The sequence below is a fragment of the Bombina bombina genome, chromosome 9 (assembly GCF_027579735.1).
Source record: "Bombina bombina isolate aBomBom1 chromosome 9, aBomBom1.pri, whole genome shotgun sequence".
In the NCBI taxonomy this organism is placed as follows: Eukaryota; Metazoa; Chordata; class Amphibia; order Anura; family Bombinatoridae; genus Bombina; species Bombina bombina.
The window spans coordinates 52,947,680-52,966,470 of record NC_069507.1 but is presented as its reverse complement, the minus strand read 5'-3'; the positions used below and the strand labels follow the sequence as shown (position 1 = coordinate 52,966,470).

Here is an 18,791-nt window from a genome sequence, read left to right as displayed (position 1 = left end):
TAAAGGATTTCCTTACATCGTTTTTTTTATTCAAGGATAGACTGTATAATATGCTGATCTCATCATATGTAAATATATAAGCCACGAATGGGTGTCACCTCTTAAGTGCATTAGAGTGCAATGTATATATAAAGTCTAGTACCGGATATATATTAATGAATGGCGCCATGTCCCTTTAAGAAAAAGTGATAAGGGATGTATTACATTGTAACAGTAATGGTATTTAAACACCACTGGATGTGGTAACATCATATATCTGACGAAGCCCTAAATCCAACCCAGTAGGGGGAGGGGCAAAACGTGTAATGTGTGGATTGTAATTTGCAGCGTGGAAGGAGACACCAACATGGTGAAGCTGCTCTAATTGTACCTGCACATAGGATTCATCTCTACCTATTTTATAGCAAGTGAAGACCCGCACCGGTATCACAAGATCACGGAGGTAATCTGTAGCCATCTAAGCACCTGCCCCAAGAATCATACAAGTGAAGGTAAACCATGCGGTTATAAGTCTTGCATGTGGTAGATATCCTGACACTGCTGGGTAACAGATTGCTCAAGCCTCAAGTTTACTTCTGTCCTGTTTGACATATATGGGACCGGACTTACCTGTTCTTACACTTCAGAGCCCGGATCAAAGGATAGTAAAGGGACGGTAATTGTGTCTTTTTCAACTGGAGTGTGTTTTCACACTGTGTGCCCGGAATAAACATGGACAGTGAGGTTGCTGGCCTAGTAGCATGCTAGCATGTGTGTAGGGGGTGTATTTGAATCTGTATCATATATTTGTGATGTACGATCATCTGGTTCACTTTTTATCTGGTACATTATATTAACTATTTAGGTGAAGGCAGACCCGGTGCCTTTCCACCTCTTAATAAAACGTTTGGTTTAATGTGAAATCCAGTGCAGCCTTGTCCTTCTTTGGTTCTTATAATTTTTTATAGAACTCTATCTTCTTAAGTGATAATTATATATATATATATATATATATCCATATCTGAATATGATCTTGAAATATGATATGATTTTTAATCTTACTTGATAGTTCTGAAGTATATACACTAACGAGATCGGAGTAGTAAGATCTTGCTCTATTTTTTTATTAATACATTTCTCATTACCAGTTATCCATTTGAGCTTATATCTCATCAAAGCTGCTCAGTTATAATACTTTATATTTTGGAGTGCTATCCCATCTGTAATTTAGATAAACTAATTCTCGGTTTGTTTTGTCTCCCTATAAAACTCCTAAAGACAGAATTGAACTTTTTATAATCTAATACAATTGGATATTAAATAAATATTTAATATAAATATGCATTTGTATTATGGCCCTGGGGAAGTCTCCCTAAGGGTTATGGGGTGAAACCATACATAAACTCCTTGAACAATGTGCTTAGAGGAATATGGCTGCACCTCACTGACGAGCCCCAAAGAAGGCCAAAACGATCATCTGGGGTTGTCATATTCCTTGTTCAGAAGAGGATTGCCTGGTATTTTGGGGCTGGACTGACCTTGCTAAGCATGATCAGACTGATATACTTCAGGAATGTTCTCCACTGTGAGAAGCACAACTGGGCTACAAGAGGCTGCTCCTAGGTGATAACTCACTATAGTACAATCTACTGAGCTGTTGTTTGTTTCTAGGAGAGTGCTTCTATTTCTGGAAGCAGTTGATAATAATTCACTGTATTTAAAGCTGCTGCTGAAACACTCTTTTATATGGATTGGTCTCTTTCTCTCTAACCCCACACTCAGAGATTTTTTTTTCTGCTGCCGCTGTTGTTTACACAGCCTTTCTATAGCCAATACCGTTTTACAATTATCAGTACAGGTGGCTGTTTCAACAGACAACATCAGCAGCTTTTTTAAATGACAAAATAAAGGTAAATGAGCTATTGGTAAACAATGTAATACACACCAACAGGTAAAATGTATCATTTGGAATACATTAAATGGGGACACATTTTGACAGTACATAATCCCTTTAAATTGCTTACTGGTTGATAAGGACAGGTCCCACGGCCCAAATCGTGAAACATACCTCTACAAACAGGAAAATCAAAAGTTGTTCTATTGAGGATATTAGCATTTTACAATACCCTGTTTATGATAAAATTTGACGTTAATCAAATAAAATATATAACATCCTTGTAACATGTAATGTGACCAGTATTCTGTGTTGTGTTTCAGGGAGGAGGACATCTTGCTTGCCATGCTCCGGCTGCTGGAGTGTGAAAGGGTCACAGCTGATGCTGAAGGTGCAATGGGACTTGCTGCTCTGATATCTGACAAATTACCAGAACTGAAAGGAAAAAGGTATTAGACCTCTAGGGTATAACCAGGGGCATAAGTGCAGGCGTGTCAGATGTCTCAATTGAGACTGTGTCCACACCTCTAGGAGGTCCATCTGGCTCTGCAATCAGTAGTGGCATTTCTACGGGTCTGTATATGCCCTGGAAAAAAGGCCTCACAATTTAATGAAAGTGTATTATTTTGCCTTTACAATATGGTTGCAAAGTTTTCCAGATGGCCGTTACAGAGCCACTGTACAGAAAAACCTGCCACCATATTTGTACAGGAAGGTTTTGCAAGTGCATATCCTCTGGTGTAGACTAAGCAAGACAGAAGGATGACTCAAAATCACAATGAAGCAGCTACTCTATCTCCTACGTGTCTGCTAGCTCAGCTTTAGCTTATTACCAGAAAATGGCACTGTTTAAATTGGAGGACCCCAAGTGAGGTATTGTTTAGCCCCGTGGACATAGGACATAAATGTTTTTGGGTAAATTAACCTCTTTAACTTAGTCTTTAATATCAGGAAACTCTAACGGTTATTTGGTCCACACAATGGTTACAAACAAAGACTTCATGGGCTGCTCATCCAATCAGTTGAGCAACTAGCACTGCTGATTAGATCAGCAGTGGTTTCCACTCAGGACCAGCAGTGATCTGCTGGTCCCGGAGAGTACTTCTACTTTGTATTTAACCTTTTTGTAGGGGTTAAACACATATTACTGTAGCATTTATAGTCTTACACTTACATGCTCTAACAAATTAGCTCTAATATCAAAAATCCGAAACTACATTGTATGCGATCGGGTTGATTTCTGTCCGCCGCATCAGAGCAAGCTGACAAGTTATGGACCAGCGGTCTTTAGGGGCATCAAGCTCCATTCGGAGCTTGATAATTCGGCCCCTGTGTATCGAAAAGGGTTAAATAAGAAATATAATCCAATTTCATTCTTGTGATTTACTAAGATTATAGTTTCTTGTTATGCTTGAATTTGTTAGTTCGATTTATTTTTGAAATATTTTAGTAATATTAGTATGGCATCTTTTTAATTTAAAGGGACAGTCTACACAAAAATTATTATTGTTTAAAAAGATAATGCCTTTACTATCCATTCCCCAGCTTTGCACAACAAAATTGTTAGGTTAATATACTTTATAACATTTAAACCTCTAAATTTCTGCCTGTTTCAAAAGCTATATTGACAGCCTCTTAATCACATGCTTTTGTATTTGCTTTTCACAACAGGAGACTGATAGTTCATGTGGGCCATACAGATAACATTGTGTTCACGCCCGGGAAGTTATTTAAGATTTAGCACAACACAGTACTAAATGCAACTCAATTGATTTTAAATAGTCACAGTCATGTGATCAGGGGGCTGTCAGAAGAGGCTTAGAAACAAGATAATTACAGAGGTAAAAAGTGTATTAATATAACTGTGTTGGTTGTGCAAAGCTGGGGAATGGGTAATAAAGGGATTATCTATATTTTAAAACAATAAACATTCTATTGTAGACTGTCCCTTTAAGGGCTAACTTGTCCATGGCAAATGCTTCCTTGAGCACATGTATGGAGTATGGGAATAACCAGTAAAACAATCCCTGTGAAATTTGCATGTGACCAATCATTGAAAGAGGAGACTGTCTTCTATCAAACAGGTCTGGTTATCACAGAAGGGGTCATTTGACCTTCGAGATAGCATGTGGGTTATATAAATTTATGTAAATTTACTAACCCATTCTATACCAGGTTTATAGTGATAAAAGAGGAAAACTGAAGAAAAAAATGTAAATGTAAATGTATGAAACCCGTTAAGGATAAGATTACCCTTCAAACAACATGTGGTTGAACCTACCAATTACTATATTTTTACGTTGTCATTAAAAATAGGCCTGCGGTTGGAGGTTTCGGATGCCTCTGAATGCTGTCGAAGGCGGCTGCTCGCATTGTTCGGCTCTTTTTGGAACCGGATTTTGTCTTGTGAAAGTGCAACACTATGATCTATGCAAATCTAGAACTTAATGTGTTACACTTTAACAAGATGAAATCTGCCTTTTAAAAAGCCAAATGCCGCAAGCAGCCACCTTCTTCCGTATTCAGAGGCATCCGAAACCTCCGAATGCAGAGGCCTATTTAAAACATGTTTGTAATTGTTTATTTACTTTTATATTGAATCTAGACATTGTTTTTGTCTCTCTACCACCTGTGTCACTCAGCACATGTACTGGAGCTATTTAAGTCACATTTATCTGCTATATCTTATCTTATCTGTCCCTCAGGGTGGCGGTGGTTGTGTGCAGTGCAAACCTGCCTCTGCCTTTACTACGTCACTGCCTGGACAGAGCTCTGGTCCTAGACCACAGAGTGTGCAAATTCTCCGTTGTGGTGTCAGATTTTCCTGGGGAAATCACCAAACTCTTGGAGGCCATTGGACGAGAAGAAGCCAGGTAATTAATCTGCCTTTAAAGGGGCACTAAATTCATTTCATGCACCTCCCTCTAATCATTGGTGCTGCCATTTTGTAACCTTGGTATCTGAAGGAGAGTTATTACAAATGTCCAAATACATCAGCACTGGGATGTAGGGAAAGATAGATTTCAACATGGCTCTACCCAATAACCTCAATACTATGCTTATATAAAATATATTTAGGGCCAGATTATGAGTGGGCGCAAATTTTTTAGTGACCTACAATGTGATTGCGATCTTGTGTTCACATTGCATGAAAGCTTTGCGCTCAATAGAGCGTGCTTCCATAGGCTCCAATGGGAGCCTCGCTCTTATGCCGTAAGACACGGCATGAGAACCTAGTGCAGCGAAGGAGGTAAGTCGTGCAACAATTGTCATAAAATTGAAATATATATGTCACAGAGACACCCACAGAAAATACACAGACATGCACACACCATCACTGAGACACCCACAGAAAACACACAGACATATGCACACACCCTCACATAGACATCTACAGAAAACACAGACATATAAACACACACACACCCTCACAGAAACATCCACAGAAAACACACAAAGACATACACACCCACCCTTACAGAGGCATCCACAGAAAATACACAAATAAAAACATACACACACAACCTCACAGATATCCACAGAAAATGCACAAAAAAATATGCACACACCCTCACAGAGACATCCACAGAAAATGCACAGACATACACCCTCACAGAGACACCCACAGAAAATTCATAAAGACATACACACACAACCTCACAGAGGCATCCACAGAAAACACACAAAGACATACACACACACCCTCGCAGAGACACCTACAAAAACATAAACATACATACAGACACACCCTCACAGAGACATCCACAGAAAACACACATAGACATACACACCCACCCTCACAGAGGCATCCACAGAAAATACACAGACATACATACAAACAAACACACTCACATAGACACCCACAGAAAATGCACAAAGACATACACACACACCCTCACAGAGACATCCACAGAAAATGCACAAAGACATACACACACACCCTAACAGAGACATCCACAGAAAATGCACAGACATACACACACACCCTAACAGAGACATCCACAGAAAATGCACAAAGACAGACACACACACACACACTCACAGAGGCATCCACAGAAAATGCACAAAGTCAGACACACACACACTCACAGAGAGACCCACAGAAAAAAATACATACACACTCATAGAGAAACCAACAATAGAATAAAGACATAAACACCCACAGAAACACTTACATGAGGTAAAATGTCTGCACATTGCCATCCACTAAATCAACAGTGTGTGCCATGCATGATAACAAAATAGCAGAAATTAGGAGATCACTTTTGAAAGAATCATATTTGTACATGTGCAAACACATACTTCTGTGAATTCAAAATTGTACATTAATGATCTATCAGAATAGGTAGATGAAGAAAAGTACTTATAAAAGGCTGACATATGTTTGCCCCCCCCTCCATTTTCCCCAACCAAGAGCACCACTTCAAATGTGGTGTACAAATGTTCCCATCTGTCAGCTGTACTTATGGATTTTGAAGATGCTGTACTCTATATGGTCTTGGTGGAACCATAAGCTGTGGTACTCAGTCTCATACCATTAGATCTGGTTAAATGCAGAATTTAGGCTTGTTTGTATGCATGTCAAAATTAAGTCAGCTGTAGTGTAAACTGAACAGTGTTAAGTTAATCTGTTTTAATTCAAACACTGACAATCTTAGCCTGAGAGTATAACATTTTATGCAGATGTAAAAATCTTAGATAAAATGCCTCCTGGCATCTGGAAAGTCCTTGCATAAAGGGGCAATAAACTGGAATATAATATATATATATATATATATATATATATATATATATATATATATATATATATATATATATAAATAAATAAATAAATAAATACAAAATCATATCTGTCAAAAGGGCACCTACCATTTGTGTATTGAGGAGAAAAACATTTCTGCATGATTTTAAATATAGAATTTTTACACCATTGTCAAATAATCATAAATACGCAGCTGCTGCATATTGCTAAAAAAATGTATTTTTATGGACCCCTGGCCCCACCATACAACTACCACACTGAAGTTACAATCTGAAATTGCACAAAGAAATAAAAAAACATTTACTAATTAAGTCCTACCTCCTTTGCAAATGAAAGTGATCTGCCGCCTGACTCAGGCACACACTGTACAAACTGAAGTGCCAAGTCTGTCTCACACTGTGCATAGTGGTTTAGCTTAGCTTAAAGGGCCATGATACCCACATTTTTCTTTCATGATTTAGAAGGAGAATGCATTTTTAAACATCTTTCTAATTTACTTCTATTATCTAATTTGTTTTATTCTCTTGATATGCATTGCTGAAAAGCATATCTAGATATGCTCAGTAGCTGCTGATTGGTTGCTGCACATAGAAGCCTCATGTGATTGGCTCACCCATGTGCATTGCTTTTTCTTCAAATAAGGATATCTAAAAAATGAAGCAAAATAAATAATAGAAGTAAATTGTAATGTTGTTTAAATTTGTATGTTCTTTCTGAATCATGAAAGAAAGATTTTGGGTTTAGTGGCCCTTTAATCCTTTCAAATGCTAATGCTTTATTCCTTGTAATGGCATTTCCTGCGCTCCATAGCACTCTACTGTAGCGCCCTTTTTAATAATAGTTGTGCTTGCTTCATGGGACCCCCTGGCCCAGTGTGCCCCTGGCAGGAGTCACCCTTTCACCCCCTGATGGCGGCCCTGTACATATATATTTATAGGGAACACACAGTTCCCAAAGACCGCAATGTAAAGGCACTTTTTTTTCGAACACCCCAAACTACATTACACTTAAATTTGGGGGAATTGGGGAACATTTAGAAAATTAACCAGAGATCTGATCTTCAGTTAATTTAGCAATAACCAGCTACAGGCGTGCAGTAAATTAGTGCTCCACTCTTAATCTAGCCATTAGTGTTTAATGTCTCTTGAATCTGCCTGTAAGCGCTAAGAAGGCAAATAAATTAAATAAAACCGCACATGCTGTATATTCAGAAAAAGTCTTTAAAATATTATATCTAATTTGCATTACAAATTAAAAAGAAATTAATATGCATAATTCTATTTAAAGGGACACTATACCCAAACATTTTCTTTCATGATTAAGGTAGAGAATAGAATTTTATCTATCTTCTATTACAAGTGGCCCTCGGTTTACAACGGTTCAATTTGCAACATTTCAGAATAACAACCTTTTTTCCCAGTCATGCTATTGAAAAGCATTGAGAAGCAGTGCATTGATTAAAATACCCAGTAGGTGGAGATGTCCACTTGTGTTGCAGCAAAGCCAAGCAAGCTGAAATTAAGCAGTTTAACCAGACCTGAGCTATCGAGTAGATTTCAAAGGAACAAGATCTTCCTGTCTATAAATCAGTCCAGAATGGAATGCATAGAAAGAACTGTTTGCAGAAAAATGCAAGTGAAGTCTGTGTAGTGTGATTATTTTATTAGGTTTATAATGCTGTTTAGCAAATGTTTGTGTTCATTTAACTTAGTTTAATTATATATTCTGTGTTGTGTGATTATTTTATTAGGATTATAATGCTGTTTAGCATTTAAAGTCTTCATTTCAAAGCTTTAAAAATAATGTATTAGGTGTTACTTATAACAATTTTGAGAGAGGCCTGGAACCTAACTCCCTCACTTCCCATTGACTTACATTATAAACTGGGTTTCAATTTACAATGGTTTCGATTTACAACCATTCCTTCTGGAACCTAACCCCAGCGTAAACTGAGGGCTACCTGTACCTAATTTGCTTCATTCTTTAGATATACTTTAATGAAGAAATAGCAATGCACACGGTGAACCAATCACAGGAGGCATCTATGTGCAGCTACCAATCAGCAGCTACTAAGCATATCTAGATATGCTTTTCAGCAAAGAATATCAAGAGAATGAAGCAAAATAGATCATAGAAGTAAATTAGAAAGTTGTTTATAATTGTATGTTCTATCTAAATCGTGAAAGAAAAAATTTGGGTTTCATGTCCCTTTAATTAACTTCAACCAAGCAGTTTGCTTGTGTGTGCAAACAATACTTGTCATTGCTTCTGAGATGGGAGAAACTCAACTTAAAAGAAAATGAAAGGGACATACAGAGTGCAAAAAAGAAAAAGGCTCTAATGCGATATTAATTGTATATAACTATGTGTTTAATCCCGGATACCAAGAGAATTAAGGATACCAAGAGAATTAAGTAAATTGATTAAAATTGCATGCTGTGTCTGAACCATGCATGATTCAATTTGACATCTATGTTCCTGTAAACGCTTCTTGATTTTGTTTAAATGTATCTGCTTGTCCCTCACAAAAGCCAAAAAGCTAATTCTGTAACTTGCAAATGTTTCAAATTAACTTGATGGTTTAGACAATTTGCTGCATTTTAAAAACCTAGGTTATAGATTTTGCTTTTGAGCCTCTGTAGGGAACATGGAACAAAGCACCCCCCCCAAAAAAAAAAAAAACACACAAAAAAACAACCAGAAACAAAACAGAGGTGCTTAACCCTTTAAGGACGCAGCTTTCAGTTTGCTCAATTGTTTTATGACGGAAAAATTCCGTCATATGTCCTTAAGAGGTTAATGTCCTTTAATAAAGTACATCCGCTATGAGATCACAAGATAAAACTTAAAGGGACATGAAACCCAAATTTTTTCTTTCACGATTCAGATAGAGGATACAATTTTAAACAACTTTCTAATTTACTTCTATTATCTAATCTGTTACATTCTCTGATTTGTTGAAGGAGCAGCAATGCCCTAATGGTTTCTAACTGAACATATGGGTGAGCCAATCACAATTTATATATATATATATATATATATATATGTAACCACCAATCAACAGCTAGAACCCAGGTTCTCTGTTGCGCCTGAGTTTGCTTAGATAAACCTTTCATCAAAGGATAACAAGAGAAGGAAGCAAATTAAATAATAGAAGTAAATTGGAAAGTTGTTTAAAATTGTATTCTCTATCTGAATCACAAAAGAAAAAAATTGGGTTTCATGTCCATTTAAGTATCTGTTATGGAAATAAAACTACAATACCATATTCCAGAATACCAGGATTTTTGCAAATAATCAGGTTATGTGTGGAGTTTGATTCAAGGGTGTAAAGCACAGATCACACACCTCAATATCTGCTGGATGGTTCCCAGGATATTTGAGGTTATAATATTAATTTGTAACCAATACAGTTGTGGAAGAGATGGTGTTAAAGGGATGGTAAACAACAACAATGTTATTGTTTAAAAAGATAGACTCTTTATCTCTGGTCTTTTGACAGACTTGCATTTCAGGCAGTTAGTGCTGACTCTAACTTCACATGCGTGAGCACAATGTTATCTATATGAAATGCATGCACTAACGCCTCTAGCTGTTAAAAACTGTCACATGCACTCAGATAAGAGGAAGACCTTCCATGGCTTAGAAATTAGCATATGAGCCTACCTAGGTTTAGCTTCCAACTAAGAATAACAAGTGAACAAAGCAAATTTGATGATAAAAGTAAATTAGAAAGTTGTTTAAAATGACATGCCCTATCAGAATCATGAAAGTTTAATTTGGACTTTGCTATCCCTTTAAGTGCAGATAGGCAGGGATATGGGTGCCCAATATTTCAGTGGGTATGTCTGGATGTGTCTTGGACTAGGCTTGGTCAGTTCTTTAAAACCAGGACATGGCTCCCAACCCGTGACAGTCCCGCAGAATGTGGGACAGTTGAGAGATGCACTAAGGGGAAAATAAATTGTTCAAAACAGTTATGCAGCTATTTAAAAGTAAGTGTCAATAAATTGTTTTTCTATAGTGTTATAGGGACTTATGCAGCACAACATCTTGAAATAATAGAAAATCAGTGGACTAAGGAATTCATCTCATTTACACATGCAATGTATTATCTATACAAACCTATGCTGGGAGGCAAGAGAATTGCATGTTAAAATTCTGTATCCGGATTACATAACCATTGAGTGATAGTGAAGTGGGCAAATTTATTTTAAAACTGTCTAAATTCCATTTTTCATTTTGTTCAGGGTGGTGAACGTACAGAAAGAAAATGTTTTCCTGAAGACGGATCTGTTCACAGTGGAGGTACAGAAACTGAACAGTTGTTGTTAGCATCAGATATATGTAATATTTGTACTAATCATAGCACTTCTATTTGTTTATGGCACATATTAGTTTTGGACTTACTGAAGAAGAATACATTTGTATGTTATTGTTTTATTTATTCTATGACACTGACTAACAGGTATCTTCAATCATTGGAGAATCTCTATGTCTGTGTAATTCTATGCAGCTAATTCAATAAAATTCATTCTCCTCCATTCTTAGGCCTAGATTTGGAGTTTGGCGGTAAAAGGGCTGTTAACGCTCTGCTGGTTTTTTTCTGGCCGCACCATAAATTTAACTCTGGTATCGAGAGTTCAAACAAATGCTGCGTTAGGCTCCAAAAAAGGAGCGTAGAGCATTTTTACCGCAAATGCAACTCTCGATACCAGAGTTGCTTACGGACGCGGCCGGCATCAAAAACGTGCTCGTGCACGATTCTCCCATAGGAAACAATGGGGCTGTTTGAGCTGAAAAAAAACCTAACACCTGCAAAAAAGCAGCGTTCAGCTCCTAACGCAGCCCCATTGTTTCCTATGGGGAAACACTTCCTACGTCTGCACCTAACACTCTAACATGTACCCCGAGTCTAAACACCCCTAACCTTACACTTATTAACCCCTAATGTGACGCCCCCGCTATCGCTGACCCCTGCATATTATTATTAACCCCTAATCTGCCGCTCCGTACACCGCCGCAACCAACGTTATCCCTATGTACCCCTAATCTGCTGCCCCTAACACCGCAGACCCCTATATTATATTTATTAACCCCTAACCTGCCCCCCACAACGTCGCCGACACCTACCTACACTTATTAACCCCTAATCTGCCGAGCGGACCTGAGCACTACTATAATAAAGTTATTAACCCCTAATCCGCCTCACTAACCCTATCATAAATAGTATTAACCCCTAATCTGCCCTCCCTAACATCGCCGACACCTAACTTCAATTATTAACCCCTAATCTGACGACCGGAGCTCACCGCTATTCTAATAAATGTATTAACCCCTAAAGCTAAGTCTAACCCTAACACTAACACCCCCCTAACTTAAATATAATTTACATCTAACAAAATAAATTAACTCTTATTAAATAAATTATTCCTATTTAAAGCTAAATACTTACCTGTAAAATAAACCCTAATATAGCTACAATATAAATTATAATTATATTATAGCTATTTTAGGATTAATATTTATTTTACAGGCAACTTTGTAATTATTTTAACCAGGTACAATAGCTATTAAATAGTTAAGAACTATTTAATAGTTACCTAGTTAAAATAATAACAAATTTACCTGTAAAATAAATCCTAACCTAAGATATAATTAAACCTAACACTACCCTATCAATAAAATAATTAAATAAACTACCTACAATTACCTACAATTAACCTAACACTACACTATCAATAAATTAATTAAACACAATTGCTACAAATAAATACAATTAAATAAACTATCTAAAGTACAAAAAATAAAAAAGAACTAAGTTACAGAAAATAAAAAAATATTTACAAACATAAGAAAAATATTACAACAATTTTAAACTAATTACACCTACTCTAAGCCCCCTAATAAAATAACAAAGCCCCCCAAAATAAAAAATTCCCTACCCTATTCTAAATTAAAAAAGTTACAAGCTCTTTTACCTTACCAGCCCTGAACAGGGCCCTTTGCGGGGCATGCCCCAAGAAGTTCAGCTCTTTTGCCTGTAAAAAAAACATACAATACCCCCCCCCCCAACATTACAACCCACCACCCACATACCCCTAATCTAACCCAAACCCCCCTTAAATAAACCTAACACTAAGCCCCTGAAGATCTTCCTACCTTGTCTTCACCATCCAGGTATCACCGATCCGTCCTGGCTCCAAGATCTTCATCCAACCCAAGGGGGGGTTGGCGATCCATAATCCGGTGCTGAAGAGGTCCAGAAGAGGCTCCAAAGTCTTCCTCCTATCCGGCAAGAAGAGGACATCCGGACCGGCAAACATCTTCTCCAAGCGGCATCTTCGATCTTCTTCCATCCGGTGCGGAGCGGGTCCATCTTGAAGCAGGCGACGCGGATCCATCCTCTTCTTCCGATGTCTCCCGACTAATGACGGTTCCTTTAAGGGACGTCATCCAAGATGGCGTCCCTCGAATTCCGATTGGCTGATAGGATTCTATCAGCCAATCGGAATTAAGGTAGGAATTTTCTGATTGGCTGATGGAATCAGCCAATCAGAATCAAGTTCAATCCGATTGGCTGATCCAATCAGCCAATCAGATTGAGCTCGCATTCTATTGGCTGTTCCGATCAGCCAATAGAATGCGAGCTCAATCTGATTGGCTGATTGGATCGGCCAATCGGATTGAACTAGATTCTGATTGGCTGATTCCATCAGCCAATCAGAAAATTCCTACCTTAATTCCGATTGGCTGATAGAATCCTATCAGCCAATCGGAATTCGAGGGACGCCATCTTGGATGACGTCCCTTAAAGGAACCGTCATTAGTCGGGAGACATCGGAAGAAGAGGATGGATCCGTGTCGCCTGCTTCAAGATGGACCCGCTCCGCACCGGATGGAAGAAGATCGAAGATGCCGCTTGGAGAAGATGTTTGCCGGTCCGGATGTCCTCTTCTTGCCGGATAGGAGGAAGACTTTGGAGCCTCTTCTGGACCTCTTCAGCACCGGATTATGGATCGCCAACCCCCCCTTGGGTTGGATGAAGATCTTGGAGCCAGGACGGATCGGTGATACCTGGATGGTGAAGACAAGGTAGGAAGATCTTCAGGGGCTTAGTGTTAGGTTTATTTAAGGGGGGTTTGGGTTAGATTAGGGGTATGTGGGTGGTGGGTTGTAATGTTGGGGGGGGGGGTATTGTATGTTTTTTTTTACAGGCAAAAGAGCTGAACTTCTTGGGGCATGCCCCGCAAAGGGCCCTGTTCAGGGCTGGTAAGGTAAAAGAGCTTGTAACTTTTTTAATTTAGAATAGGGTAGGGAATTTTTTATTTTGGGGGGCTTTGTTATTTTATTAGGGGGCTTAGAGTAGGTGTAATTAGTTTAAAATTGTTGTAATATTTTTCTTATGTTTGTAAATATTTTTTTATTTTCTGTAACTTAGTTCTTTTTTATTTTTTGTACTTTAGATAGTTTATTTAATTGTATTTATTTGTAGCAATTGTGTTTAATTAATTTATTGATAGTGTAGTGTTAGGTTAATTGTAGGTAATTGTAGGTAGTTTATTTAATTATTTTATTGATAGGGTAGTGTTAGGTTTAATTATATCTTAGGTTAGGATTTATTTTACAGGTAAATTTGTAATTATTTTAACTAGGTAACTATTAAATAGTTCTTAACTATTTAATAGCTATTGTACCTGGTTAAAATAAATACAAAGTTGCCTGTAAAATAAATATTAATCCTAAAATAGCTATAATATAATTATAATTTATATTGTAGCTATATTAGGGTTTATTTTACAGGTAAGTATTTAGCTTTAAATAGGATTAATTTATTTAATAAGAGTTAATTTATTTCGTAAGATGTAAATTATATTTAAGTTAGGGGGGTGTTAGTGTTAGGGTTAGACTTAGCTTTAGGGGTTAATACATTTATTAGAATAGCGGTGAGCTCCGATCGGAAGATTAGGGGTTAATAATTGAAGGTAGGTGTCGGCGATGTTAGGGAGGGCAGATTAGGGGTTAATACTATTTATGATAGGGTTAGTGAGGCGGATTAGGGGCTAATAACTTTATTATAGTAGCGCTCAGGTCCGCTCGGCAGATTAGGAGTTAATAAGTGTAGGCAGGTGTCGGCGACGTTGAGGGGGGCAGATTAGGGGTTAATAAATATAATATATGGGTCGGCGGTGTTAGGGGTAGCAGATTAGGGGTACATAGGGATAACGTAGGTGGCGGCGATTTGCGGTCGGCAGATTAGGGGTTAAAAATTTTAATCGAGTGGCGGCGATGTGGGGGGAGCTCGGTTTAGGGGTACATAGGTAGTTTATGGGTGTTAGTGTACTTTAGGGTACAGTAGTTAAGAGCTTTATAAACCGGCGTTAGCCAGAAAGCTCTTAACTCCTGCTATTTTCAGGCGGCTGGAATCTTGTCGTTAGAGCTCTAACGCTCACTGCAGAAACGACTCTAAATACCAGCGTTAGAAAGATCCCATTGAAAAGATAGGCTACGCAAATGGCGTAGGGGGATCTGCGGTATGGAAAAGTCGCGGCTGAAAAGTGAGCGTTAGACCCTTTAATCACTGACTCCAAATACCAGCGGGCGCCCAAAACCAGCGTTAGGAGCCTCTAACGCTGGTTTTGACGGCTACCGCCGAACTCCAAATCTAGGCCTTATTAGTGAATTAGGTGCATAGACCACTGATACCAAATGCCCTGCCTGGTTTTTCAGTATGGCCAGTTTTCCATCCTCTAAGCATGATTAAGATATTATTGTGATATTGAAACATTGCATATTTTAATGTTGGACCCTAATTGCATTAAAATAAAATATAAATTTGGCTGGACTAATTTCCATTTATGCAGTGGTGAAGTGCCTAAAAAAATTAACTTAGCCCTAATGTTAGGCATAACACTATTCTTAACTCTAAACCTATATATACTCTGATCCTAATCCAAGAGCTATCCCTTACTCTATATAACACAAACCCTTTCCCTAGCCAAGTCCTTATTCTAACCATAATCCTAGCCTAAATGCTAACCCTACCCTTGAGTTTAATCCTAATCAGACTCATAACCCTATCCATAACCATAACCCAAAAACTAACCCTAAGGCTAGCTGCTTGACTATGACCACTAACTCTAGCCCTGATCCCTAACAATTATCCTAAACCTAACTCTAAACATTTTCTCTAATACTAACTCTACACCTAGCCCTAACCATAGCCATAACCCTAGTCTCAACCTAACCATACATATAACCCTAGCCACAACCCTAACCATACCCATAATCCTAGCCTAAACCCTAAACATACCCATAACCCTAGCCTTAAGCCTAACTATATTCATAACATTAGACATAACCCTAACAAAATCCATAACCCCTAGCCTTAAATGGACAGTCTACACCAGATTTTTTTATTGTTTTAAAAGATAGATAATCCCTTTATAACCCATTCCCTAGTTTTGCATAACCAACACAGTTATATAAATACACTTTTTACCTCTGGGATTACCTTGTTTCTAAGCCTCTGCAAACTGCCCCCTTATTTCAGTTCTTTTGACAGACTTGCATTTTAGCCAATCAGTGCTGGCTCCTAGGAGCTCCACGTGCGTGAGCACAGTGTTATCTATATGAAACACATGAACTAACACCCTCTAGTGGGGAAAAATGTCAAAATGCCCTGAGAGAAGAGGCGGCCTTCAAGGGCTTAGAAATTAGCATATGAACCTCCTAGGTTTAGCTTTCCACTAAGAATACCAAGAGAACAAAACAAAATTGGTGATAAAAGTAAATTGTCAAATTGTTTAAAATTACATGCCCTATCTGAATCATGATAGTTTATTTTGAAATAGACTGTCCCTTTAACTCTAGCCATAACCCTAACCATACCTATAAATCTAGCCTTAACCCTAACCATAGCCATAACCCTAGCCTTAACCCTAACCATACCCATAACCTTAGCCTTAACCCTAACCCTAGCCATAACCCTGACCCTAGCCATAACCCTAACCATTGCCAAAACCCTAGCATTAACTCTAACCCTAGCCATAACCCTAGCCTTAACCCTAAACCTATCCATAACTCTAGTCTTAACCCTAGCCATAACCCTAGCTTTAACCCTAGCCATAAATCTAGCCTTAATCCTGACCCTTGCCATAACGCAAGCCTTAACCCTAACCATAGCCATTACTCTAGCCTTAACCCTAACCCTAGCCTTAACACTATCTATAAATCTAGCCTTAATCCTGACCCTAGCCATAACGCAAGCCTTAACCCTAACAATAGCCATAACCCTAGCCTTAACTATTACTGTAGCCACCACCCTAGCTTTAACCCTAACACTAGCCATAAATCTAGCCTTAACTATAACTCTAGATATCTCAAAATAAACAAGAAAAAAAGCTAAGCCAACCCTTCTATATCACCTATTTAATAATAATTACTTGGATAGTGATAAATAAACTGCATGTAGTTGAACTAGGATCCCTAAACAAATATTTGCAGATAATATTCAGAAAGCACCAATTAAAGGCTGCTCTGTACATATTTTTTCAAAACGCCTCATAAATTATTTCCATATAGCAAAAATGACCGTCATTCATAAACACAGTATATAAGGTATATATGAAAACAGAAACAGCTTTCCCGTTTAGTTAATATGGAGCACATTTATAGCCAAACTCATGTGTTATATTTATCGTGGTATTAAATCCAAAAATATTCCTATGTGATTCCGACAATTTTAAAAAAGCTTCAAATTTACCTCTATTATCAAATTTGCTTTGTTCCCATGATATTCTGTGTTGAAGAGATACCTAGGTAGGCATCTGGAGCAGTACATGGCAGGAAATAGCGTTGCCCTCTAATGCTCTTGCAAATGGATAACGTTCTTACAAAACTGCTACCATCTAGTGCTCTTGCAAATGGATAACATTCTTACAAAACTGCTGCCATCTAGTGCTCTTGCAAATGGATAACATTCTTACAAAACTGCTGCCATCTAGTGCTCTTGCAAATGGATAACATTCTTACAAAACTGCTGCCATCTAGTGCTCTTGCAAATGGATAACATTCTTACAAAACTGCTGCCATCTAGTGCTCTTGCAAATGGATAACACTCTTACAAAACTGCTGCCATCTAGTGCTCTTGCAAATGGATAACATTCTTACAAAACTGCTGCCCTCTAGTGCTCTTGCAAATGGATAACGTTCTTACAAAACTGCTACCATCTAGTGCTCTTGCAAATGGATAACGTTCTTACAAAACTGCTACCATCTAGTGCTCTTGCAAATGGATAACATTCTTACAAAACTGCTGCCATCTAGTGCTCTTGCAAATGGATAACATTCTTACAAAACTGCTGCCATCTAGTGCTCTTGCAAATGGATAACATTCTTACAAAACTGCTGCCATCTAGTGCTCTTGCAAATGGATAACACTCTTACAAAACTGCTGCCATCTAGTGCTCTTGCAAATGAATTACATTCTTACAAAACTGCTGCCCTCTAGTGCTCTTGCAAATGGATAACATTCTTACAAAACTGCTGCCATCTAGTGCTCTTGCAAATGAATTACATTCTTACAAAACTGCTGCCCTCTAGTGCTCTTACAAATGGATAACATTCTTACAAAACTGCTGCCATCTAGTGCTCTTGCAAATGGATAACATTCTTACAAAACTGCTGCCATCTAGTGCTCTTGCAAATGGATAACATTCTTACAAAACTGCTGCCATCTAGTGCTCTTGCAAATGTATAACATTCTTACAAAACGGCTGCCATCTAGTGCTCTTACAAATGGATAACATTCTTACAAAACGGCTGCCATCTAGTGCTCTTACAAATGGATAACATTCTTACAAAACTGCTGCCATCTAGTGCTCTTGCAAATGGATAACATTCTTACAAAACTGCTGCCCTCTAGTGCTCTTACAAATGGATAACATTCTTACAAAACTGCTGCCATCTAGTTCTCTTGCAAATGGATAACATTCTTACAAAACTGCTGCCATCTAGTGCTCCAGATACGTGCATGCTCCTGAGCTTACGTCCCTGCTTTTTAACAAAAAATAAAAAAGTACAAGTAAAATTTGAGTAAAGAAGTAAAGTAGAAAGCTGTATAAAATTGCATGTTCTATCTAAATCATGAAAGAA

General features: G+C 37.9%; 1 protein-coding gene across 5 annotated transcripts in view; it reads left to right on the top strand.

Annotated features, from left to right (window-relative positions):
- LOC128639875 (L-threonine ammonia-lyase-like) overlaps window positions 1-18,791 on the top strand; it is a 113,104-nt gene that overhangs the window by 75,255 nt on the left and 19,058 nt on the right. For all 5 annotated transcript variants that reach the window (XM_053692099.1, XM_053692097.1, XM_053692098.1 and 2 more), the window contains 3 exons: window positions 2,197-2,322; window positions 4,579-4,746; window positions 10,886-10,943. In XM_053692099.1, the coding sequence (XP_053548074.1) occupies window positions 2,197-2,322; window positions 4,579-4,746; window positions 10,886-10,943 (352 nt within the window). The remainder of the gene's footprint in view (window positions 1-2,196; window positions 2,323-4,578; window positions 4,747-10,885; window positions 10,944-18,791) is intronic.